General features: G+C 34.6%; 2 protein-coding genes and 1 long non-coding RNA gene across 16 annotated transcripts; all 3 read left to right on the top strand.

The window, feature by feature from the left end:
• The first annotated feature begins 1,490 nt into the window (after positions 1-1,490).
• On the top strand, positions 1,491-4,666 carry LOC8272618 (cytokinin dehydrogenase 3). The gene is made up of 4 exons (XM_002513353.4): positions 1,491-2,140; positions 2,509-2,636; positions 3,640-4,163; positions 4,299-4,666. The coding sequence occupies exons 1-4, from the start codon at positions 1,552-1,554 to the stop codon at positions 4,591-4,593; spliced, it is 1,536 nt and encodes a 511-aa protein (XP_002513399.1). The 5' UTR covers positions 1,491-1,551; the 3' UTR covers positions 4,594-4,666.
• Positions 4,667-6,056: 1,390 nt separating this feature from the next.
• Positions 6,057-14,279, top strand: LOC8272619 (post-GPI attachment to proteins factor 3). Of its 13 annotated transcripts, XM_025156331.2 has the most exons (5): positions 7,615-7,665; positions 12,330-12,591; positions 12,708-12,904; positions 13,072-13,259; positions 13,629-14,279. In XM_025156331.2, exons 2-5 carry the CDS (start codon positions 12,433-12,435, stop codon positions 13,913-13,915), a joined length of 831 nt encoding a protein of 276 aa, XP_025012099.1. In that variant the 5' UTR covers positions 7,615-7,665; positions 12,330-12,432; the 3' UTR covers positions 13,916-14,279. The 13 variants fall into 13 exon arrangements, with proteins under 13 accessions (XP_048229259.1, XP_048229260.1, XP_048229254.1 ...); XM_048373302.1 differs by lacking the exons at positions 12,330-12,591; positions 12,708-12,904; positions 13,072-13,259; positions 13,629-14,279 and adding exons at positions 6,057-6,601; positions 9,380-11,395; positions 11,510-12,288 and having other exon boundaries at positions 7,571-7,665; XM_048373303.1 differs by lacking the exons at positions 12,330-12,591; positions 12,708-12,904; positions 13,072-13,259; positions 13,629-14,279 and adding exons at positions 6,057-6,601; positions 9,375-11,395; positions 11,510-12,288 and having other exon boundaries at positions 7,571-7,665.
• A 1,084-nt stretch (positions 14,280-15,363) lies between these two features.
• Positions 15,364-19,662, top strand: LOC107260841. Of its 2 annotated transcripts, XR_007215599.1 has the most exons (3): positions 15,760-16,120; positions 18,423-18,511; positions 19,134-19,662. It is a non-coding gene; the product is annotated as an uncharacterized LOC107260841 (long non-coding RNA). The 2 variants fall into 2 exon arrangements; XR_007215598.1 differs by having other exon boundaries at positions 15,364-16,120; positions 18,423-19,662.
• The last annotated feature ends 5,846 nt before the right edge of the window (positions 19,663-25,508 follow it).

Below are 25,508 nucleotides of genomic sequence, written 5' to 3'. Positions count from 1 at the left end.
CCATCCCTACTGAATATATATATATATATTAATTAAAATAATTTTATAATAATTAATTATATAACTATCTTTTAATATATATAATTAGTTTCGTTATTTTATTTTTATTACTCAAATAACTTAATATGAAATAGACAATGATATATCAGCCTCTCTCTGAGGTCCATAGCCTGGCACTCACAGTTCTAACTACCACAACTAACTATTTTGGAAAAAAAAAACTTTATATTAATAATTTTTTCCTTTTTTATCATAAAAAGAAAATTAGAGATTCTAAGAATCTAAGTTGTCCATCTCACTGGGTTTAATGAATTTTTTTTTGTTTTTCACCATGGAAACCAAAAATTAGAAATTAAATTTTAAGCCTCCATCCAAGTCCCTAGCCAAATGGTGCCATACTTATCTGTCATTATCGACTTCCTTTCCATTTATCAAGAAAGCGAAGTCCCTTCCACTGCAAAAAATAGGTTAAAACACTACCTGTAAAAGCCAGAAATAAAACCTAACTCGCTATGTAACTTGAAGTGTAGACTATAAATATAATTAACTAGTAAATACAATTTGGAGTATGATGGACACTAACATCTGTCATTACTGGGAGAATTAGTACCCAAAGATAGAAAAAGAATTAAGAGTAAATTTCTCAAAAAAAGAATAATAAAATATTCAGTTCTACATATTGTTACCTAATAATTAAGAAAAAAAAAACATTTCAGAATTACGAAGTCAAATAAAGTATCTTATTTCATCATAAATTCCATAGTTTCAGCATGGATCAGTTTGGCCAAATAGAATTCTACACGTAAAAACTAAATTAAATAAACACGGGACGGTTTCCATTAACAAGTTACATATCCGCCTGTTCACATTTTAAGTTTGGGCGTGTGTTTTGATTTCTCGAGAAAGAAAAGGAAAGAGGTTTGGGTGTTTTGACCAATTTACATGATTTTAAAAAAATAGAAAAAAACAAGTTGACCAAACTCGAATAATCTTAACCCAGTCCGAGAAACAAAAACAAAAGTACAAACAAACTAATCTTAACCATGACATCGTCTGAATCCATTAGATCTGATTTGCTGTATAATTGGCCCACAGGAACAAAGAAAATCTTCTGGAGTTTATTACTAAACTCCATAGGTTACGAAAATGGATATATAGTAACATATAAATCACACTTATTCTAAACTATATTATTATTTTATACCTAATCAATAATTTTATACGTGTCATTCATCCAATATACTCAGAATATATTGACTCCTAATTATTCTACAAAAATTATAATAAAAAAAGATTTCTTCCTCAATATGACTACTACAGTAAGCATAACACAACTTTATTTTCTTAATTATTTTTTATCCAAAAGGAGGCTACCGTCCAAAACCAAAACTAAGCTAAACATTTACGAAATCATCCCATCCCAGGACCAGAAACCAAGATATCCATTTTCAGGTTCATGCAACTTTCCTGCTATATATGCACAAAGCACCCTTTCCATTCCTCTCCACACCACTTCTGTTTTGCTTCATCTTCTATCTTTTCTTTGCAATAATGGCTAAGAGTTCTCAAATATTCCCAATATTCATTCTGATTGTTCTATTCATAATCCATGTAGAGAAGTCACAACCCTTGACATGTCCAGTGCCATCTGAACTAACAGATAAGCTTAATGTCGATCCTGCCGCCATTGAATCAGCTTCTACAGATTACGGTAACATAGTCCACGACAAACCAGCAGCTGTTCTTTACCCATCATCTGCACAAGATATCTCTAGTCTAATACAAGCCTCTTTCAATTGTTCTACCCCTTTTGGTATAGCTGCTAGAGGCAATGGCCATTCTACGCGTGGTCAGGGAATGGCTTATAATGGAGTGGTAATCGACATGAATGTTTTGAGGGACAATAGAAATGGGACTGGGATTAATATTTCTAAAGACCCTTTATATGTTGATGTTGGAGGTGAGCAGCTGTGGGTTGATGTGCTAAATGCAACAGTGACTGAAGATGTTGCACCTGTTTCATGGACTGACTTCTTGGGTCTAACTGTTGGCGGCACTCTTTCTAATGCTGGAATTAGTGGCCAAACGTTTAGGTTTGGTCCTCAGATCAGCAATGTTCATGAAATGGATGTTATTACAGGTATGACTATGATCAACCATTGTTCTTGATGCTTACTTCATCATTTAGAATGCCTTGCAACTGTAAATTAACACGGCTTCGTTATTATTAAACACAATTCAATTTACAAATATTACTGAATGCAGTTGGTTCTAATTTAGGAGATTTACAGGAGAGCAGCCTGTGCACTAGGCACTAACATGCTTTTTGTGTATAATTGTCTACTTGCAGCGGGTCCGCCGTAAGCTAAGTTGGTCGGCTCTTAATTGGAGTTATTTTGGACTTGGAGTATTTTAAAGAGTATTTATAGCATGCAGCTGGCAGTTGTAATTAAGGTTAAGGGTATAATTAATTAATTAAGGTTTTTTGGATTGCTTTGCTTGATTCAGGAAAAGGAGAGTTTGTGACCTGCTCTGCAAACAATAATTCTGAGCTGTTCTATGCTGTTTTGGGCGGTTTAGGCCAATTTGGAATTATAACCAGAGCACGGATTTCCTTAGGCCCCGCTTTCAAAAGGGTAAGTGCTTATCAAGCAAAAATTGACCCTAACTCTTTTCATTTAGGGAGCCCCATAACATGAATAGTTTTTCTCTAATATTTACTTTTAAGTAGATTTCAGTTGTGGAAATTAATTATTATACTTTTTGAGTTTTAAAAAGTACAAACAGATAAATTATTATGTTTTAAAAATATATGTTAAAAATATATCTTAAAAGTTTTTAGAAAATAATTATTTAAATTTTAAAATATTAAATTTACTTTTTTCTTTATTATAGAAAGAGCCATAAACTACACAAAAAAAATAATAATTTCCTTATATTTCATGAAATAGTTGAAAGTAATTTCTTTTAACACCCAAAATACTTCTAAACCAAAAACCCTAAAGATGAATCCCCGCCATTATACAGTTTCAACCTCTTTTTATATTTCTTTTATCTCCCATCAAACAAATGCCATCGGTCTTCTTCTTCTTTTTAACTTGTTTTCTTTTAATTGAATGGGACTAATTTGGCAGTACTAATGACTTTTAGGAGAAGGGACAAAAGAAAAAGGTACAAGAAAATCAAAGTTCTGATAGTGGAAATTTATTTGAAAAATTATAATAGTAGAACAAGGAAATACAACAAAGATAATAAACGAAAAAAATAATAAAACTATGAGATCAAATACATGCTATTTTTCAACCATTTGCTTGGAAAAGACAAAAGACCTAAAGAAAAATGTTATTAGACACCCATTTTGGATTTTCAATTTTTTATAGAAAAATAATAATATAAATAAATTATTAAATTAAAAAGGAGATTGAAGTGATGGTATAATCCACACAAAATAATTATTTTTAATGACTCATTATAACAATCCTTGTAAAGGTCATACAACGAAATAAATAAATAAATTGTTTAACAGGTAAGAGAAGAAAAAAATGGCTTGAAACTAAGGTCAGCCTTAAAGGCGCACTGCATGTTCTAAATGCGCAAAATCTTAATCAATTAATGTGATTTATTTCTTCTAATTTATAGGCGGTATGGGCACAAATACTGTACAGCAATTTCTCAGCTTTCACAAGGGACCAAGAACGTTTTATTGCAGGCCATGCAAAGAAAGAAGGAAATGCGATCAGTTACCTGGAAGGTGCACTTCTATTGGACAATGGTACCCCCAATACTTGGAGAACTTCATTTTTCCCAAAATCTGACATCCCAAGAATTACATCCTTAATAAAACAACACGGCATCCTCTACAGTCTTGAAATTGCTAACAGCTTTGATGAACTCACCAATAAAGCTGTACAGGAGGAAATGAAGGATTTTATTAAAGCACTTAGCTCCAAACCTGACTACATCTACCATACAAATGTCTCTTATTTAGAGTTCTTAAATAGAGTTCAAATCCCAGATGAGCAATCCCAAGCACATCCATGGCTAAATCTCTTCATACCAAAATCGAACATTTCAGACTTCAATTCAGGCGTCTTCAGGGATATTGTTCTTCAACGTAATATCACTACAGGACCTGTCCTTTTCTACCCCATGATGCGAAACAAGTAAGTTATACTCCACAATAAATAAATAAAAATTTGTTTTATTTGTTTTATCAAATTCACATACATACTGATAAGAATTCGATTATTAAATTATTGTAATATAAATAACTTATTAATTAGGTTATGTCATTGCAGGTGGGATAATAGAATGTCTGTAGCCATACCAGATGAAGACATTTTCTACACTGCAGCACTATTATATTCGAGTGGGCTTAATGAATGGCAAGTGTATGATGATCAAAACAAGGAAATTTTAGAATTTTGTGATAAAGCTGGTATTCAGGGCAAGCAGTATCTTCCAAATTATGCAACCAAAGAAGAATGGACTAAACAATTTGGCTCCAATTGGACAACTTTTGAGCAAAGGAAAGCTTTGTTTGATCCCAAAATGATCCTGTCACCAGGGCAAAGAATATTCAACACTAATTAATTAATGTTTAATTGTCTCTAGTGCTAGTACGATTATATACTGATAGAAATAAATTCTGGTTCCGTTTCTGTTTTTTCTTGTTCCCTAGTTCTTAGGCCAAAAATTTTAAATGAAAAGTATGATCTTAGTTATCTCTTTTAGTTCATGAAGAAAGAAAAAAAAAGGGTGATATTTACATAATACGGACAGGCAATTCTTACAAATTATATATTTTAAATACCATGTAGTGTATTTTGCTGGAATCATTGGATTAATAAGTTATTGATTACAGTTAATTGTGCCAATAAATAACTTTCTTATTTAAATTTTTAATTTCTAATAATTTAAGACAAACACTCTAGTTTTTTTTTCTTTTCTTTTTTCCTTTATTAGAAGAACCTCGAGCATTCTCTACTATCAATATCACTAAGGTAGAAGATAATTTCTTTACTATTTTAAATGACCTTATAAAAGTTATTATTTCTTAGGTAAATTATCTTCTTCCTTTTATACTCTTTTGGTATTTTAAAGATAGATAATAAGATTAGCAAGTTAATTAATCAATTGACACCTTAGTCATGAAGGTTTCTTACTTCCTAAACTACAATGAGCATTATTGATATTAGTTTTATAATGTTATGACTCTGTATTGACAAGTCAATACTATTACAATAGTACTTTTGATCGCCACATCAATAATTTTATTTTAGAAGTAACCACCCATGAAATAAAAGTAAAAACAATATTATCAATTTATAATGAGTTGAGAAACAGTATGACCACTAGAGAAATTGTCACTCTTATTGGATGTTCTTTTTAATAGCCCTTGTGCTAATCTTTGCTGGTTTTCACTGGAATTGCTTTATAAAAATATGGCTTAGAGGACACTGTATGTTATCTTCTCCACAACATTCGACCGACCCTTTTCTTGCAAACCAAAATTTTGTTGATTTCTAGGAATATATAGTCTATGATTTTCAATGCAAGCAAACAGATTAAGAAAGGGAGAGATGGGAAGTGATCACTTATTAAAGTTTGGTTATGTTTAGCCAGTCACCGTGTGAAGGTCGGTGTCAAAATACTCTTATAATCCACCTAGCGGAGTAAAGATGCTAAAACCTTATGATTCAATCAATGTCTTGAAGTTTAACAAGTCGTAATTATTGGAGGAAGGGCATATTTAACTAGAAAGACAACTTTACTCACAAGTTGAAGATTTAAGTAATATCAAAATGGAAGAGAACGAGTATGGCTACTATCTAAATAGACGTAATGCCAATTCAAGGCAGAAGAAAAATACCTTTTTTTTTTACTGTTTGTGATTGTCCTCCCAATTGTACTCTAAGAAATGGAACAAGTAATTGAATAAAATGCATTACAATTTACGAGGAATTGTTGGAAATGTAAATTTAAATATTTATTATGAGTAAAGGTCCTTAGTCATATGAAGAATCTAGTTCAAGTAAAAAGTAATAAGTTATGTAAGTTTAAGTCCATAAATTGTATATTTAGTAAGTGTGATGTTAGAAAGCAGAGAGTAGGCATAAATTTTATTGATTTTGCTAAAAAAATATAAAAGATGTGAAGTTATATCCCATTTATCAAATATTGATGCTGAAGTATTTCATGCCAAATTTGGGTTCTTAAAGAAACTGAACTTTTCCATTAAAAGTAATAATTGATAAATTGACTTAATGAGAAAGACTTTAAAAATAAAAAATAAAATAAAAAAGAAAGAAGTGAAGATGAACATTTCAACTCAACATGGAAACAACAACACAGTGGAAAAATAAAGAAAATTGGGGTAATGAAGCCCACAAGTAATACGATGCTGTTATAACTGAATCAAGTCCATTATATCTGAGCATCTCAGCCCACGAATTCTATACTCGTGCTCTGTTTTGTATCTTTTTTATCAATCAAATATCTCTCTCTCTCTCTCTTCAGTCTTTAACTGCTCCAAGATTCAGTCTGTAATTTCCAGTAGAATCATTTCAGAAATAGAGATAACCATAAAGAAGGAAACAAGGTACCTCACCCATTTTCATAATCTTTAGTTTCTTCAATTATATCTTCGATCTTTTTCTTTGTTTATCAATCAACATAATTTTTGCAGCTTATCTTAGTTTTACATGTATTTGCCACATACATGATTATCTTTCCTTTTATGTTATCACCTCTGTTGTATAAGAAATTAAAATTTTCAGTTAAAAGGTTGAAGATATATTAGTTAGAGTTTATTTTGTTTCATTGCAAGATCGGATTGATTTCGAACTTTGAAAATGTAAGTTAGCTTCTTGATTTTCATCTTTAATAAATGGAGTTTAACTAACCTTACTATTTATTTCTTGGTTTCTCTTATGAATATAAATTAATAGACTAGTAAGCATTACAGGCAAACTGTTCTTCTTTATTTTCCATTGCACTTGCCATGTGTCTTGAAAATTGAATGCCAAACTTATTGAATCTTAATGTTGCTTGAAAAAAGTGAAAAATAAGTATACTAGTTACGACAAAGACACTGAAAGAAATGGGAGTTATTATAAGTTATTATGGTCGAAAAAGTCATCATTGCATAAAGATAAATGATAATGGAAAAAGAGATGGATTTGATTGCAATTTTTATATAACAATCTTAAGCTGAAGGGGAATTAGAGTGTGAATTTCCTGTAAAATAATAAAGTAGAAAGAAATTGATCCTTGACGAAAGTTTAAATCGGATTGGGGGTACACATATTTAGATTGACCGAGCAACTTTTCATGATTTACTAGACAGTGGAAATTTTTAGGCAGGTAATAAATGAAAAAGAGGAAAAGCAGGGAAATAATGATATCAAATGAGAATTTTGACCTTTAATTTAGAAAAAAGGAGGACTGACTTACAAGTAAATCTTGGTGCTTGAACATTGTCATGCTGAGTTGCTGATCTTTGATATATCTTTTTTATGACAATTTTTTAAAATATTCCAGATTTCAATTTTTGATCATTTCTCAATAGATTGTGGATCGATATTGGATTGGTTTTTCTCTGGTGCTTTCATGTCTTGTTCAAGTTTTAGATGCCAATGTCGGTGATGCCGATCCAGTCTACAGGTATATATTCTTTGTTTCCTTTGCTTTTTATTTTAGAGCTGGTGTTTTATCATTTTAGGCTTTGCTCTAGATCATTTCCCAAGCTTCACAATTGTGAAATGTGCTCAAGGTTTTGCATTGGTCTTCCTATGATTCACCTTATACATGTAACGTGATTTACTAGGATATTGACATTTACTAGTCTCATACTCTATTGATGTTATTGCACATGTGCATCAGGGTTAATCCTTCTTTTGCAGCTTCAGAGGAATTTATGAGACTACAAATTAAATTTTTCATGCTAACTGAGGATTTAGTCAAAATGATACCTGGATCCATCTAATTGTTGACTAATTCAAGTTGTTAGTTGTATTAGTTCCTATTTCTAAGGATTAGTGTATCTATTTTCTGGTTTTTTAGTTAGTCAAAGTGGTTTCTATTTTTTTGCAAATTAGTTTCTATTTGTTAGGCTTGTTTTCACTATATAAGCATGTAATCTCTCAGTTATGTTATGCAAAAAAAAAGAGTTCCATTCAGTTATTTTCTGCTTGAGTTTCTCTTCCTTCTTTTCACATCTGATATCAGAGCAAAGCTTAGACTTTGAAAGAGAAGTGAGTTAAGGGTGGTTTCAAGGGTGAGTGCAAATGGCAGGCAACAACAATGTTTCTAATTCTCAAAATATTCTTGTTCTTAACAGCACCAATTACCAATTTTAGTCTGTTAAAATGAGAACTTTGTTCAAGTCACAAGATTTGTGGGACTTAGTAGTTTCTGGATTTGAAGATCCGGATGAGTGTGAGGATGCCCCGAGATTGTCAGCAGCTCAAAGGAATGAATTAAAAGACAAACAGAAAAAGGATGCTAAAGCCCTATTCTTGATTCAGCAAGGCGTAGATGATACTCTGTTTCCAAAAGTGATGGGAGCTATCACTTCGAAGGAAGGATGGGATTTGCTGCAAGAGCATTTCCAAGGATCGAGCAAGTAGTCAAGCTGCAAACTCTTCGTCGAAATTTTAAGAATTTACAGATGAAAGCTACAGACTCTATACAAGAGTTTTCTATGAACGTTGCTGCACTTGTGAATCAAATGCGCTCATTTGGGGAAGACTTACCTGATCAAAAGATTGTTGAAAAGGTTATACGGAGTCTCCCTCCTAAATTTGATCATGTTGTTGCTGCTATTGAAGAGTCCAAGGATTTTTCAGACTAGTCATTAGTTGAGCTAATGAGTTCACTTGAATCTCATGAATGGGTTCAAGAGATCAAATGGGTCAACTACTGAGCAAGCCTTTTAGTCAAAGGTTCAACTGATTTCTTGAGTGTTCGAGTTTATTTATGGCATGAAATAACCCGAAGCATGGGTCTAGCTTATTGATACTTTTCAGAAAAATCCACTTGAATGCATTTGATTTTATGTTTACCGACAAAAACCCGTACTCGAAAAACAAAAAATACAAAAAATATATATATATTATGTTTTCAAGTACGGGTTTTTCTAGTCCAAATGTATCTTGCCCTTACCACGAATTCTTTTCCTTGGTTAACAATATTTGTAGTTTTACCGATATCTGCGGGTTCCTTAATTTTCTTTTTCCCCCATAGAGGAAATAAGGTAATTAGGTGGTATACTTTGTTTATATGTATTTTAGAACTCCTTTTAATGACTTATGCGTTCTCTTATTATTTCCAATTGGACGACCCATTAATCCAATTAATGTGAAAAATAAAAGTGAAGGTTCAGGAAGAGGTGGATATCACAACAAGCGAGGTTCTGGATGAGGAAGTTCAGGTGGTGGAAGAGGTCGGAGCAGGTACAATGGCCAAGAGAGAAACCAGGGAAATCATGGTAGCTCTTATCCTACATGTTCTCATTGTGGTAAAGCTAACCACTCTGAGAAAAATTGTTGGAATAAAAATTAAAATGTCCCTGAGAAAGATGAGGTTCAGTGTTACAGATGTAAGAAATATGGCCATATAGCAAGGAATTGTGAGGAGAAAGAACAAGCAAACTTCCATGAAGAGTTAGACACTTCAGATAGCTTATTTGTTGCCTATTTAGCTGCTGGCCTTACTATGCCTTTAGAAGTTTGGTATTTAGATAGCGGTTGCAGCAATCACATGACAGGAAACAAGGATTATTTCGTGGAGATTGACAACACTGTGAACTCAAGCGTGACCTTCAACAAATAGGTTCAGGTGCTTGGATTAGGCATAATTGCAGTGAGTTGCAAAACTGGTAGGAAACTCATTCATGATGTCATGTATGTCCCAGGTATTGCTCATAATTTGTTGAGTTTGGGTCAGTTACTGAAGAGAGGTTATTATGCCATGTTTGACAATGGTTAATGTCTAATATATAGTAAAAATGGCAAGATATTAGAGTATTCAGTAAAAATGTCAGAAAATAAAATGTTTCCCATCATGTTTTCGCAACTTGACCATAAAGCTTTTAAGGCTTCAAATGAAGATGATTTAGTACTTTGGCATAAAAGATTTGCCCATATGAGTTATGATAGGTTACGTTTGCTGCACAAGAAAATTTTTGTGACAGGAATGCTTGAGGTACAGTTCATTGACAACAAATGTGAGCCTTGCATATTCGGGAAACACCATCGTGATAAATTTCTAGTGGGAAAAGCTTGGAGAGCAACTAAACCATTAATGTTGGTTCATGCAGACATTTGTGGGCCAATGCAAACAATATCGCTGAATGGTAGTAAGTACTTCTTGCTTTTTGTAGATGACTACTCAAGGATGAGTTGGATATTTTTCTTAAAAGAAAAATTTGAAGCTTTGAATTGTTTTAAGCAATTTAAAGCTGCTGCAGAGAAGGAATCGAGAAACTCAGTCATAAGGTTACGAACTGACCATGGGGGTGAATTCACATCCCAAGAATTTGAGTTGTTTTGTCGTGATTCAGGTATACAAAGATAGTTGACAGCTAGCTATACACCCCAGCAGAACGGTGTAGTAGAGCGAAAGAATCGGACCATTGTAGAATCTGCTAAAAGCATGTTAAAAGACAAAAGTCTTCCCATAAATTTATGGGCAGAGTCAGTGGCTGTTGCAGTTTATGTGATGAACCGATCACCAACACAAGCACTTAAAGAAAAAACTCCATATGAAGCCCGGTTTGGCAGGAGGCCAAATGTGAGCCACTTGAGAATCTTCAAATCCATTGTTTTTTCACATGTTCCGTCAGAACTAAGGAGAAAGCTTGATGAGAAAAGTGTGAAATGTATTTTCATCGGATATAGTGAGGTGACAAAAGGTTATCGTTTGCTCAATCCCATCACTAACAAACTCATTATTAGTCGGGATGTCATTTTCAAAGAAAATGATACTTAGAGGTGGGAGGAAGAAAGTATCAAACTTGACGCTACTTCAGAAGTTAATCTTGATGATACTTCTGCTACTTCTTCATTCATTCCTCCCTCAGTGGAAGATACGACTAACACGCCTCTAAGAAAGATGAGAAGCTTATCAGAAGTTTATACCTCTACTGATTTTGCTTATTTAGCAGTAGAACCTACTTGTTTTGAAGATGCAGTCGCTAAAGAAGAATGGGTAGAAGTGATGAAAGAGGAGATGGGTGCTATTGAAAAGAATAACACTTGGAGTTTAGTAGATCTACCGAATGGGAAAGATGCAATTGGTCTCAAATGGGTTTATAAGTCAAAGTTTAATGCATATGATTCATTGAAAAGAAACAAAGCACGACTGGTAGTGAAAGGTTATGCCCAAATTCCAGGTACTGACTTTTCATAAACCTTTGCACCTGTTGCACGCTTAGATACTGTGAGATTAATTATTAGTGTTGTTGCATGTAATGGCTAGCCTGTTGATCAGTTAGATGTTAAATCAGATTTTCTCAATGGTGATCTAATTGAAGATGTGTATGTACATCAACCAGAAGGATTTGTTGTGAAAGGGTCAGAACAAAAGGTTTATAAGTTGCACAAAGCACTCTACGGGCTCAAACAAGCACCGCAAGCTTGGTATAGCAAAATCGATTCATATTTTGCTAAAAGTGACTTTCAAAAGAGTGCTAATGAACCTACTTTATATGTTAAGAATTGTGGACATGATTTCTTGGTGGTATGTTTTTATGTGGATGATATCATTTATACTGGAAATTCACTTGAATTGATGAAAACTTTTAAGATGTCCATGATGAAAGCATTTGACATGACTGATTTGGGTTCATTGCATTATTTTTTGGGTTTAGAAGTTGTGCAAAATACAGGTGGAATTTTTCTTAGTCAAAAGAAGTATGTTATAGATCTTTTAAAAAGATTTGGAATGTTGAATTGTAAAGCATCCAAGACGCCTCTTAATCTAAATAACAAGCTGTCATTAGAAGATGGAGTTGATAAAGCTGATGTCAAACTTTTCAGAAGCATGGTGGGAGGTCTGCTCTATCTGACGCACACTCAGCCTGATCTCATGTTCGCAGTTAGTCTTGTGTCACGATTTATGCATAATCCAAGTAAACATCATCTTGGTGCAGCAAAGCAAATTTTGAGATATGTACAAGGAACACTTGATCTTGGAATTCTTTTCTTAGCATTTGTTTTGGAATTGATTAATCTGCTTCTATTTATCATGGTTGGGATTTTCTACGTGCATTGAAAAGGGTTCAGTATGTGGATAGGTGATATACTTTTTATGTTACTGGTATTTAGTGCTTGTGTTGGACAATGTGAAAAATCTGGATGTGTGGGTCAAAGATGCTTTTCGCACTGCAAGTTTTCTTCAGATGGCGTCTCAATTGATGGTCCATGGTATATGCAAGAACCTCTTTACTTACGATGGAAGCAATGGGATTGCGAAAGTGACTGCCGCTACCACTGTATGCTCGATAGAGAAAAGGAAAGAGAAGCACTTGGCCATGGTCCTGTCAAGTATCATGGTAAATGGCCCTTCAACCGTGTATACGGAATTCAGGTTTGCTGTTCAGTAAAATCATCGTTAGTATTTCTTTTCTTTTTTTTTTGCTGAAGGTAATTCAGATCTTACCACAGTTTTCTGGATTGGGCATCTTGACTGGTTATTATGTACAGGAGCCTGTCTCTGTAGCTTTCTCTGCCCTGAACCTTGCTATACATTTCCACGGCTGGCTTTCATTTTTCATTCTTCTTAATTATAAGTTGCCACTTAAACAAGATAAGAAGGTGTACTATGAATATGCGACTCTGTGGCATATCTATGGGCTCTTATCAATGAACTCCTGGTTCTGGAGTTCAGTTTTCCACAGCCGGTAAGCTTATTCTCCTTTACATCAGGATAAGCATCTGCAAGACATCTGCAAGCATATTGTTTTTTTTATATATATATTTTTATTTTCATTGCAAAGACATGCAAACATATCTTATAGATAGGTCAGATCTTTCAATTTCTTATATTGATTGTGTACTTTAAATGTAGAGATGTGGACTTGACAGAGAGGCTGGACTACTCTTCTGCAGTTGCATTATTGGGTTACTCGCTCATTTTGGCTATACTAAGAACTTTAAATATAAGAGTTGAAGCAAAAAGGGTCATGGTTTCTGCTCCACTTATTGCGTTCGTAATTACTCATATATCATTCCTCAATTTCTATAAGATGGATTACGGTAATATATCTGTCCTCTTATAGCTATCAAGTCCAAAGATTAGTACAGAGTTATATTCTGAATTATGTAGAGTAGCTTTCCATCACGGTGTCCTGAGGTTTTCTTTGACCCCATCTGATATGTTTGTTGTGTTATTGCACATCACATTTGAAAGCTAAGATGGTATAGGGTTTGGGGGGGGGGTTTGAATGGCTGCTTGTTCCTTTAAGGGAACAATGCAACGGTACTGTTTGTGCAGGGGGCTTAAGAGGTGGAGAGAGAGAGAGAGAGCTGTGCCTTTGAATTTTTAATTTCTCCCAGCTCTGTAATGCAAATGTTGTCAAAGTTTATGGTGACGAACTGACAAGACTGTAAATACTTACTTTACAGGATGGAACATGAAAGTATGTGTCGTCATGGGAGTGGCTCAGCTTCTTATATGGGCAATTTGGGCTGGTGTCAGCCGTCATCCTTCTCGGTGGAAGTTGTGGATGGTGGTCGTAGGAGGTGGGCTTGCAATGCTTTTAGAAATCTATGATTTCCCTCCATATAAAGGATTTATAGATGCCCATGCTCTTTGGCATGCCACCACTATCCCTCTTACCTACATCTGGTGGAGTTTCATCAGAGATGATGCTGAGTTCCGTACCTCTAGCCTCCTTAAAAAGGCCAAGTAGTAGTTCATGGCGAAACTGATAAATATGACCTGACAAGGAAGGAAAAAAACCACCGATAGTTTATAGGATTTTGTATTCGTTGTTTTCTTGTAATAATATTTGATTTTCTTATTAAAAAAGAGGTACTAAAGGGATAGGAATTGCTTAGTATGATATTAAATTTGGAGTGAGATTTTGATTTTAAGTGTTTGTGATGGAATGAGATTATGTTTTTGTGCAGTGGAATGTAGGCAAAAGCTAAGTGAGGCATATCCTTTATGAGTATTCTTCAGAGAGGAATAATGGCTTTGTGCAGGCTAGTCAACTGCTTTAGAGATTTTCTTTTTCTTTTTTAAGTATGAATAAAGATTTCCCTTTTTTGACACATCAGTTTTAGAAAGATACATAACCAGAAAAGAATATATATATATATATATATATATATATATATATATTAATATTATATTATATATGAAATATTGTGTATTGGAATATTACAAATGCTCCGTCCATTTTATAAAATCCGAAAGGACTCTGCAAGACTTAAGTTGGCCAACCTGTCCGCCACTTGGTTCTGTATGTTGTATTAAAAGAATCAATGCACATACATTTTCATTTAATTATTAGAGTTTTATTTATTTTAATTGTAAATATTCTTTTTTTTATATAACAATTACGGCCTAACGTTTACTGGGACTTTACAATGATAATATTCAACAAACTCTTCTCCTGTCATGTATTACCGCCAGCATTATTTTGACAATGTTTGTAAATTGCAATTCAATGATATAAATACATTAGCTGTTTGAAAGTTAGATTCAATTTTTTCACCATTCATTTTTTTAAACAGATATCAATTTTTACATAAAAAAATGAATAAAATGACAATTAAATATGACGACTAATAATATTGTTGACTGTATAATAATAATAGCGACACTATTAATGACAGGGATATAATATCCATTATAATTAAATAAATTATTGTATTTATCAAACCCTAGATCGATGTGAATAAATACTTAAAAGATAATTTTCAAATCAAGAATTATTATTTTTTGTTTAGTATATATGAGTGGAAACAAAAAAGAGAACAGAAAAAAAAGAAATTTAGTTTTTTTTCTATCACAATTTAATTCTAGACGGTGATATTTGAAGTATTTGATTTCAAAATATTATAGTTTAGTTTTTTATTTATTGAATACTTTGGAGTTTTTAAATTTTAATCCTCGCGCCCATGTATAAAAAAAGGAAAAGAAAAGGCAACAATGTTTTAAATGAGGATCATTTGCTAATTTGATTAATCTTTTAATGAGCTCAGAGATCAATTTATACTTGCTTAAATATTCTAAAATATCAATTTGTTGTAATTCTCATTTTATTTTGTTAGACACGCTAAAATGCACAGTTTTCAACATATTGAAAATGCTCCTCTTCAAATAAAGTCAAAAAGGCTAAACTTGAAAAGGAAAATAGAATAGAAAAATTGCAGATCCATTTCAAAATTCCAAATCACAACAAGCGTAATTCTGACGGCATGCGCGTAGCTACTATTTTTCCATAAAAATAAAAATAAAAATTCAAACTTCCTCACTACACGTTGCAGCTGCAGGTCACGCGCACGTGCATTTACTGTGGCTCCACGTCGGACCAATGGCATCGAATGGTAATTTCCCTTTTAATCCATGTCTACTTCAATATTAATAACCGTACCTTTTTTTCTCCAAAACCACTAGCTGCTGCTCTGCTGCTGCCTTTAGAAATTATGCGTGGATCGTCAGATGAACGTAGTCGGTGCACATCCACGTGTCACAATCCTCTTCGTCTGTTTCCATTATAAATAAACATCAGTCTAGTGTGATAGAGTAGGCGCAGCATGTATCTATCTATATACTTCCGTCTTCTGTCCTTTCTTTCCTTTCTCTCTTTCTGTCTCTCTTGAAAATTCAACATCTATTATTTGGAAGAGAGAGAAAAAAAAAAGAATAATGGAGAAGGGGAGAGAGAGTTGATTCTGTTACCGGCGGTCTCTAATTCGCTTGGTGCAGGTCGGGAACTGATTGGCTTTTCTATTTCTAATGATTTCCAGGTGGCGAAAAGTTATTGGTCAAGATTGGATGGAAAATGAATTGGATCCCGCCTTGCATCAACTGAATCGGAGACCGGGGTGAAGGGTTGGTTTCGTGGATCTTGAGATTTTATCTGCTGTTACTGTTCAGATCTCAGGTTGGGACTTTTTTATTTTTTTTATGTAGTTTTTATTTTCGGTGACGCTTATTATGGTGTAGCTGATAATTAATTAGTTTTTATTGGATATTTCGGCATTCAATGATCTGATATTATTTGGCATTAATAGATCTAACTATCAGATCCTTTTAATTAATTTTCTCTCCTTTATTCTACTTTTAGAATGGAGGATTCGCGCCGATTCATAGTAATTGAAAATATTGCACAACAACATTTATTTGAATTTTATTTTAAAAAAAAAAAACTCCTTTTTGCTACAATTTTAGTTTAAAACAAAAGAAAGAACTTGTGCCCAATAGAGCTGGTTATGTTGCTTGTTATTGGAATTTGACCAATTTGAGTATGAAACTATTGAAAATTTGCTTTGCCTTTTTTATTTCTCAATCTAGCTTGTCTAAAGAATATGATTGTTTTTTTAATGTGATTTTACAAAGTAAATATATTTCTTTTTTCCTTTTGCTAGCGCTTGAGAAAATGGCTTTCAATTTAATATTCATGTCAATGCTTGTAGAACATTTTAGTTTTCGCAATTTCACATGAAATGCTCTTTTATTTTATAAGTTATATCTGTTTTGCTAACTGATAAATATAGTAACTGAGGACATCTACTGTTTTAAATTTTTCTCGTTCAGGGCTAAAGGACTTGGTAAGTTTTTTATATAATATAATTAAATATAAATGAAAGTTAATCAAACAAGAAATAATTAGGATATTATGGTTTGCTAAACATGCTCATAGATTTTAGTTGTAGACACGAATAATTATGCTTTGGCATGTACTAAGTTGCAGGTTCTCAGTGTGTCATATCTCATTTTTTTGTTTTGGTGAATTGTCTACAGACTATCAAATCTACTAATAAGCTTCTATTCCAACACGGAACGAAAATGACAATATACAGGATGGATAGAAGAAGTCGTGATACTGGGCTTTAGGTTTAAAGTTTAGACTTCCTCTGTGTTTGGACCAAATCAATAGATAAGTTGAATAATTTTGCAAATGAAATTCATGCAGAATTCATTTATAAATTAACATTTTTCATTGATATACAATATATCAATGCATAGACTTTATTGTAAAGTTTAGATTTTGTTGTTTTGAATCTCTTACAAACTTTGAGAATTTTTATATAAATTGGTTTAGGATGACCAATCCCTTGAAACCGAAACTTTAGGGTGGAAATGAAACTGTTTGGGGTTGCAAACATGTCAAGTATGGATTTACAATTTAATTTGGTGGCATTTTATGGAAGTCGTTTGCTACAAGGCAACATCTTTATGGTATTTAAATTAATTGTAACATTATGTTTGGTTCAAATCTTATGTGGAATTTTAATTTCAATTACAAATGATTTTATAATAGAATTCATTTGTAAATGAATTTTGGTAGTTTTAAATTGTGGTACATACATTGGTATAATTGTGTTTAAATGAAAGGTATTTGTGTTTGGTCTAATTGCAAAAATCAATTCAATGTTTTTGTTTCTTTAAAAATGCCCTTTATATGTATTATTTTGTAATTTATATATTTTCTAATCAAATATTAATTAAAATGAGAGAGAGAAGAGAGAGAAAAGGAAAACATAAAAAAGAGAAAGAGAGAGAACTAAGATATTCGAATAGTGTACTTTTTTCATAACAATGACAAACTCATAAGCTTCGAGTTCGTTTGAAAATTCTATCAAATTCGATAGAATTTGATATAGTTATAACCAATTCCATGAACCTGATGATTTAGACTTCCAAGTGGTTTTTCATTTATACCAAACACACTAAATTTGAAATTAAAAATGAATTCCGTAAAAACTTATGGAACTCATTTACACCAAACACAATGTAAATATAGTTTCCAAATTCTTCTGGTTTCATAGTAGATGGTAGGTCAATGCTGGATTGGTTTCTCTCTAGTTCTTTCATGCTTTGTTCTAAATGTAGTTTCCATTGCTATATGATGCTGGAACCAGGCTTAAGGTAACTTTTGTGTTTTCCTCTACTCTATTTGAAGTCAGTGTGATAACAATTCAGTTGTACTCTAGATCACTTAAAAATGTTTTCAAAGTTCTGTATTGACATCCTTGTGAGCCAGGGTGGACATGAAGGGTAACTCATGATGACACCAAAATGTGCTAGTTTTAATTGTGTTATTTCACCTCTCTCTCTCTCTCTCTCTCTCTCTCGTGCTGTATGCACGTTTACGTTATGTATGTACACTTGTATTACCTAAACTCTTTAAGGTACTTTGTTTTGATGATGAATGTTTAATGGTATTGATTGTGACGCTTGAGGCTTGAACGGAAATATCCTGCTTAATGTCAAAGCTTTGGGCTTCATCAACTGCTCATGTACTGTCCCTGCTCCAGATTTCATGGCTATGGTATGGTATCTCATTTTTCAAGCATTTCCCATCTTGTCATATATATTGTGGTTTTTATGTGTAACAGTTGATGTGCTGGATATGCAATAGTGAAGTTTTGCTTGCTTGGTTTTACTGCCATTTACCACTGGTTAGTCTCTACGTCAGTCGATGTGTGTACTTGTGTGTTTTGTGTTTAGCAATCTGGGACCCTTACAGTTTCATTTTATTAGCAAAAGGTAGCAAAAGGTTCCACTTTGACATTGAATCATCTTAATTTTTATTTTCATATGCATGCATGCAAACATTTGGTCTCTTGTTTTATTGTTTGTCAAATTTTCTATTAGTGCACCTGCTTGTTCTGGTTACTAGCACTTGTGTTCATCCTGGAGGTTGTTCGACAGTTTCCAATATATGGTATTTGATCAAAATCACTTTTAAACCCCCTTCTTCTAGCCCATCTATTAACGTACAAGTACTTTTTCCTAAACAACTAGTGGTAAAATTAAGGCATTTCATTGTATTGGTGATTTTATACTCATCCACGGAATGTATAACTAAGTAATTTGAATAAGATCGCTGGGATTGGCCTCTCAGCGTCTTGAGGTTCATTTGGATGATTGACTAAACAAAGATTTTGCAGGTCTTGCTGGTTAGAACAAGAAAAAGATTTGACTCCAATTCCTTTTGGCAACTTGGCTTTGTTGTGCAGCATCCTCTTTGAGATTTGCAGGTTGTCGTCCTGGCAGTACCCTTGTTAAGGTTTATCAAGTGCTCATGTTCTCTAACATGCTGCAGACATTCCACCCAACTCCCAACCGTTCCTTCTTCCATCATTGGATGATGCCAAGGAGGACTAGCTTACAACAGAAGTTACATATAAACGATTGTGACTTTCAGTTCTTGAATTTAATAATAAAGATCCACACTTGAACAGCTCGGTATAATTCATTTTCAGTAAGAAACGAGAACGAGGTGTTTGGTTTGGTAATCGCCGAGCTTGAAGTGTTTTCTAAGATGGTGGTTTTTTGCCGAGCTTGAAGTGTTTTCTAGAAGGATGGTTCTTTAGAGATTTTAAAATCAATTCAATAACGGTTTTTCATCCAACAGTTCCATCGATTGATTTGTTAAAGTTTTAAAATCAACAACTAATAATTGATTTCAATCGACCATTGATTCTATCGATTTTATTTTAGAATTTTTTCATATATTATAATAGTTGATTTAATTTATTCATTTGGATATTATTATTTTATTAATAATAATTTATTTTAAGTTAATTTTATATAATTATCTTTTTATAATTCAATAATGAACAATTATTATTTTCAAATTCCACTAAACTAGCTCTTAATTAATAGTGGAATTTTAACTGTTGCTGCAGATAACTCTCGTTTTCCTTTTTTAATCCCTTCCTCATCTTTCTCAATGGTGCTCCATTTCATCTTATACTAGCAAAAATGATATTTCATAGGGGGTGTCAATGACACGCGAATTTGATTTGTCAAATATAAAAAAGAAAAATATGGATTAAGCTAAACTTTAGTAGGTTCAAACATAAAAAAGAAAAATACAGATTAAGCTAAACAATAGTAGGTTCAGGTTCGTAAATAGGTTGATCTGTTTATCAACCCATTTATGACAGGCTTGAAATAAGTGGTGTAACGGATTGACTTATGAACTCATTGTAATCTATTTAATTTTTTCGTGTTGTGTTGGATCGTGTCAATTCCATCCAACCCATTTATAATTTATAAATTTTAAAAAATAAAAAATAGAAAAATTATATATAAAAGTGAGAGCAAATAAAAATATAATGATTAAAAAGCAAAATATAACAAATAAGACCTATGATGATCCTATTAAAATTTTTTACTATTTATTTTTGTGCCACCTCTTTCACAGAATAAAACAAAATTCTAACAAATAATTTGTCTATATGAATTTTAAAGATGCCTTTTCGAACACGTATTGAGGCTGCAACACGTGCGAATGGCCTGTAATGTACTTCTTTAACATAGATATATCAAATACCGGATGCACATGTGAAAAATTTGACAGCAAGTCCAGCTTGTATGGCATCTCTCCAATTCTGCCTATAATCTCAAAGGATCCTACATTATCGAGAGGCCAATTTATCTTTCTTGCCAAACCGCATCACACCATGTATGAGGAACATTTTTAAGAATACATACTCTCTAACACTGTACACCACGTGCTTCCACTTTCGATCTGCATAACTTTTCTACCCGGTCGCGAAAAATATGAAGCTTTTCTGAAGTGATATAAACTAACTTTGGTTCTCCTAACTTTTATTCACCAACCTCTTCCCTACACACAGGAGATCTGCACTTCCGGTTATACAAAAGGGGTCATCTCGATGCTTACATGGTAGCTGTTGTTATACGCGAATTCAATCAACAGTAGGTACCAATTTCATTGACCACCAAAATTTATCACGCATATCCGAAGCATATCCTTGAAGGTCTTAATTGTTTTCTTCGGAAGCTCTTTTGTAGCTTTCTCCAAAACCTCGAGATGAACTACGGTTCTCTATCAAATACTATAAAAATAGGAACGCCATGAAGACTAACAATTATCTCCAGATACACTCATGCATACTTAGCCACAAAATAAGTAGTCTTTACCGGAAGGAAGTGCGCTGACTTAGTCAATCGGTTCAGAATTATCCAAATAGAATCATAACCAGTCGAAATCTTGGGTAAACCTGATACAAAATCCATAGTAATCCTTTGCCATTTCTACTCTAGTATGAGAAGCGGTTGCAATAATCGTGACGACTTCTGATACTCTAATTTTATCTGCTGACACGTTAGACACAAACTCTGCCACATCCTTTTTCATTCCATTCCACCAATAATTTCCTTTCAAATCATTATACATCTTGGTGGAGCCCAGATGTATGCTGTAAGCCGTATAGTGAGCTTCTTCTAAAATCTTCTTTCTGAGATTATCTACATCGGAAACACACAGCCTAGTTCCCATTCTGAGAGTACTACCATCATCTATAACAAAATCATTAGATCGATCCTACTGTACTTCTTTAAAGATTTTTCATAACTGTGGCTCCTAATTCTGAGCTAACTTGATTCTATCAACGAGCACAGACCTAATCCTGAAATGTGCTAACAGTGCTCTCAATTCCAATACCTCCATCTGTAACCCTTGATTGTACAATTCTTACAACTCTCTACTTAGGGGTCTCTTCTCTCCATTGACATGAGCAAGGCTACCTATTGACTTCCTGCTCAAGGCATCTGCCACGATATTAGCTTTACTTGGATGGTAGAGAATATTACAATCATAACCTTTCAGAAGCTCCAACCATCTCCTCTGTCTTAGATTCAATTCCTTCTGCTGAAAAATATACTTCAAGCTTTTGTGGTCCCTATATATCTCGCACGTCTCACCATAGAGATAGTACCTCCAGATCTTTAATTCAAAGATTACTGCTACCATCTCCAAATCGTAAGTAGGATTATTCTGCTCATGCCTCTTCAATTGTCTGCATGCATTAGCCACTACCTTACCATTTCACATCGTCAAGTTAAATAGTCTTTCAACTTCTGGAAACTTCTTTCACACACGTCAGTCCATTGGAACCTGACATTCTTTTGAGTCAACTTAGTCAAAGGTGTTGTTATCCTCTAAAAGTCCTACACGAATCTATGTTAGTAGCCTGCCAATCCTAGAAAGCTACGCACCTCAGTCACTGTGGTCGATCTCTGCTAGTCAGTCACCGCCTCTACTTTCTTGGGGTCCACTTGGATACCGTCTCTAAACACAACATGTCCGAGAAAGGCAACATTTTCTAACCAAAACTCGTACTTAGAAAACTTAGCGTACAATTGATGCTCACTCAAAGTCTGAAGTACCATCCTCAGATGCCACGCATGCTCCTCTTCGCTTCTGGAATACACCAAGATATCATCAATGAATATAATGACAAAACGGTCTAAGAACTGCTTGAACACCCAATTCATCATATCTAGAAAGGTTGCAGGAGCATTAGTGAGTCCAAACGACATTACCAGGAACTCATAATGCCCATGACATGTCCTGAACTTCGTCTTCCGCATGTCTTCCTCACGGATCCTCAACTGGTGATACCCCAATCTCAAATCAATCTTGGAAAAGCATGTGGCTTCTTGAAGCTGATCCTTTAGATCATCGATGCGAAGAAGTAGATACTTGTTATGAATCGTCGTTTTATTCAGCTGCCGGTAATCAATACAGAGGCGCACAGTATCATCCTTCTTCACGAACATAACAGGAGCACCCCATGAAGACGTACTGGGTCTGATAAAACCTTTAGCCAGGAGGTCCTGCAACTGCTCATTTAACCCCTTTAACTCGGCTGGTGCCATTTGATAGCGCGATAAAAAAATAGGTGTCATACCCGGTACCACGTTGATACAAAACTCTATCTCTCTATTAGGCAGTAATCCTGGTAGCTCTTCTGGAAATACATCGGGAAACTCGCAGACCACCTGAACATCCTCAACACTATCTTTTTCTGCCGAGGTATCCCTGACTAAAGCTAGATATCCCTGACACCCACGGTGAAGCATCAGCCTAGCTGTAATAACTAACACGAGATTCGATGGAGTAGGTACTTGCTCGCCTTTAAAATGAGACACCGAGTCTCCCAGAATTTGAAAAGTTACTTGCTTTTCCCAGCAGCCCATCATGACATAATGCATAGCTAACCAATCCATTCTCAAAATTACGTCGAAATCCATCACGTCCAACAGAATTAAATTGGCAACTAAATCCCGACCCTCGGTGGACACAATGGAAATACAACATCGGTCTACTCTAGCAACTTGATGTGCTGCCAACTGTGAAACTGGTCGTAACGTAACCATCGATGTTATGTTATGTTGTAAGTAAAACTAGGCGATGAGAATGGGTAGCCCCGGCAGCTCAACAGTCACACTCTAACGCTCAATCGAATAGCATATAGGGGAATAATGCGACCGACATGACAGGGCTCGTGCATCCTAATGAGTGAGTGAGAACACTGTCCCGGCTCTCGTGGCTCGTCCTCTCCTAGATCGGCCGCATTAGATCGGCTCTTAGAGGCGACGCCGATGTTGGATTGGCGTCCACAGGCCATTGCAGACGATTTGAGTCGAGTCAGGACGAGAGAGAAGAGTAAAGTAGAAGGGACACTCTCGACCCATATGTCTCTCTCGCCTCACACATTTGCAGCACGCCGTGAGGCGCCGACCTCATGATCATGACTGCTTATGACATGTCCATCTTGTCCGATGTGTGGTAGCTGGCGTAACCGGTTTACGGTAAAGCCTGTCGCCCGCTGGCTCCGGATATCCTCTACATTATGTTCTACCCTTGTTGGGTAATTCTTCGTTATGTCTACGCGCTTCGCGAGGGTAGCAACCTCCAGCTTTGTCTGGCGGCGGTACAAGTATGCGCTTTATAACCCTAACAACTCTACCATTCTCCGTCTCATTCACATCTTTTTCATTCCACCCCAAATCGCCTGCAAAGCCGGGTCATCATCCACTGCCTGTGTCATTAAGGAGTCAGCCCCACTCGATGCGCCACGAATGAGGACATACTGGACGAATCTTAATATATCTGTTCCTAAGGTTCACCGGTCGGTCCAACAACATTGACGGCACGTGACCACAGTTGGCCTGTCATGTGACTAACAGGTCTCCGTTCGCAACTTAACTAGTAACTAGTCCTATCTCTGTCTTGTGTACCGCGCGCATTAAAAGTAATGAAGTACTCCAATCAACTCTCTCCTCAGGCCGCTCCACCGATAATCCATCAGAGAGTGCTGGATATGGTCTCTACGAACCCGAGTGATATGATGCTATCGCTTCCTTGAAAGCCCACCACCATCTCGATGGTTCTCTTGTCGTGCAAAAGGGTACTAAACTCGATCGGTCATCTCTTGTCGATAACCAACCGATCATTTTCGATACCAAAGGATCTCACAGATGGTTCGATGTGTCCAACCTCAGGATTCCCTAGAGGTCCAGTATCCTAATTGGGAATTCCACCTGATTCCCGATATACTTAGTATACTCATGTCGTGGGGCGAACGCTGACTTTCTCCCATATCACCTCGAAGTCAAAAAGGATCAAAGCCTCCTAAAGTCTGACCACTCGAAGGTCATCTCCCGGCTCGAGGCCTTATCACGGATCGCACTGTAGTCCCGATGCGTTTGCGGGCTAACGAGGGAACTTCCGTATAGCCCCTCATTTGGGCGCTGAGCACCCAAACCGGGCATTCACGATGATCACCGGTCAATAAAAGGGCTGACATAAAATCCAACAAGATACAAATACCAACATATAGTAAAATGAGCCAATACAGTACAAATCAATAAAACACACGCGACGCATTCCTAAATTGTGAGGGAAGCTAGTCAGCCTATCTAAACCTAGGCTCTTATACCAACTTTGTCACGACTCGATCTATGGGTCCATGATATTATTGAGAATGTAGGCTTAAGGCCACCAAGACCGTAGTAAGCCTTACTAGTCGATATTTCAAATATACATATAAAAACATAATATTATACCAGTCTGACATGCCATATACAAGTCTCTAACTAAACAATAATAACACTTCATAATTTGCTACAGTCCACATCAAATTTCATTTTTCTTTTTTTTAATATTTATTTATTTATTTATTATTATTATTATTTATTATTTATTATTCTTTTTCTTGGATACATTAAATTTCAAAATGAAATGCAGTGAAAATAAATGATTATGCTACTTTATTTTTTTTAATGAAAAGAGATGACACTAAAGTATCAATATTTTAGAGTTATGTCTACTATCTTTTACCTTAAATTAATGGTTAAATACATATTTATACTAACAATTACATATATATTTATACTCTTGAACTCATATTGATTAGTTAATTTAATATTTTGATTTTAATTTAATAAACACTTAAATTTTATTTTCTTACTCGTTCAAAAATTACAAAAATATATTTTATAAG

The sequence above is a fragment of the Ricinus communis genome, chromosome 4, assembly GCF_019578655.1.
Source record: "Ricinus communis isolate WT05 ecotype wild-type chromosome 4, ASM1957865v1, whole genome shotgun sequence".
Classification (NCBI taxonomy): Eukaryota; Viridiplantae; Streptophyta; class Magnoliopsida; order Malpighiales; family Euphorbiaceae; genus Ricinus; species Ricinus communis.
This window is presented reverse-complemented; position numbering and strand designations above follow the sequence as displayed.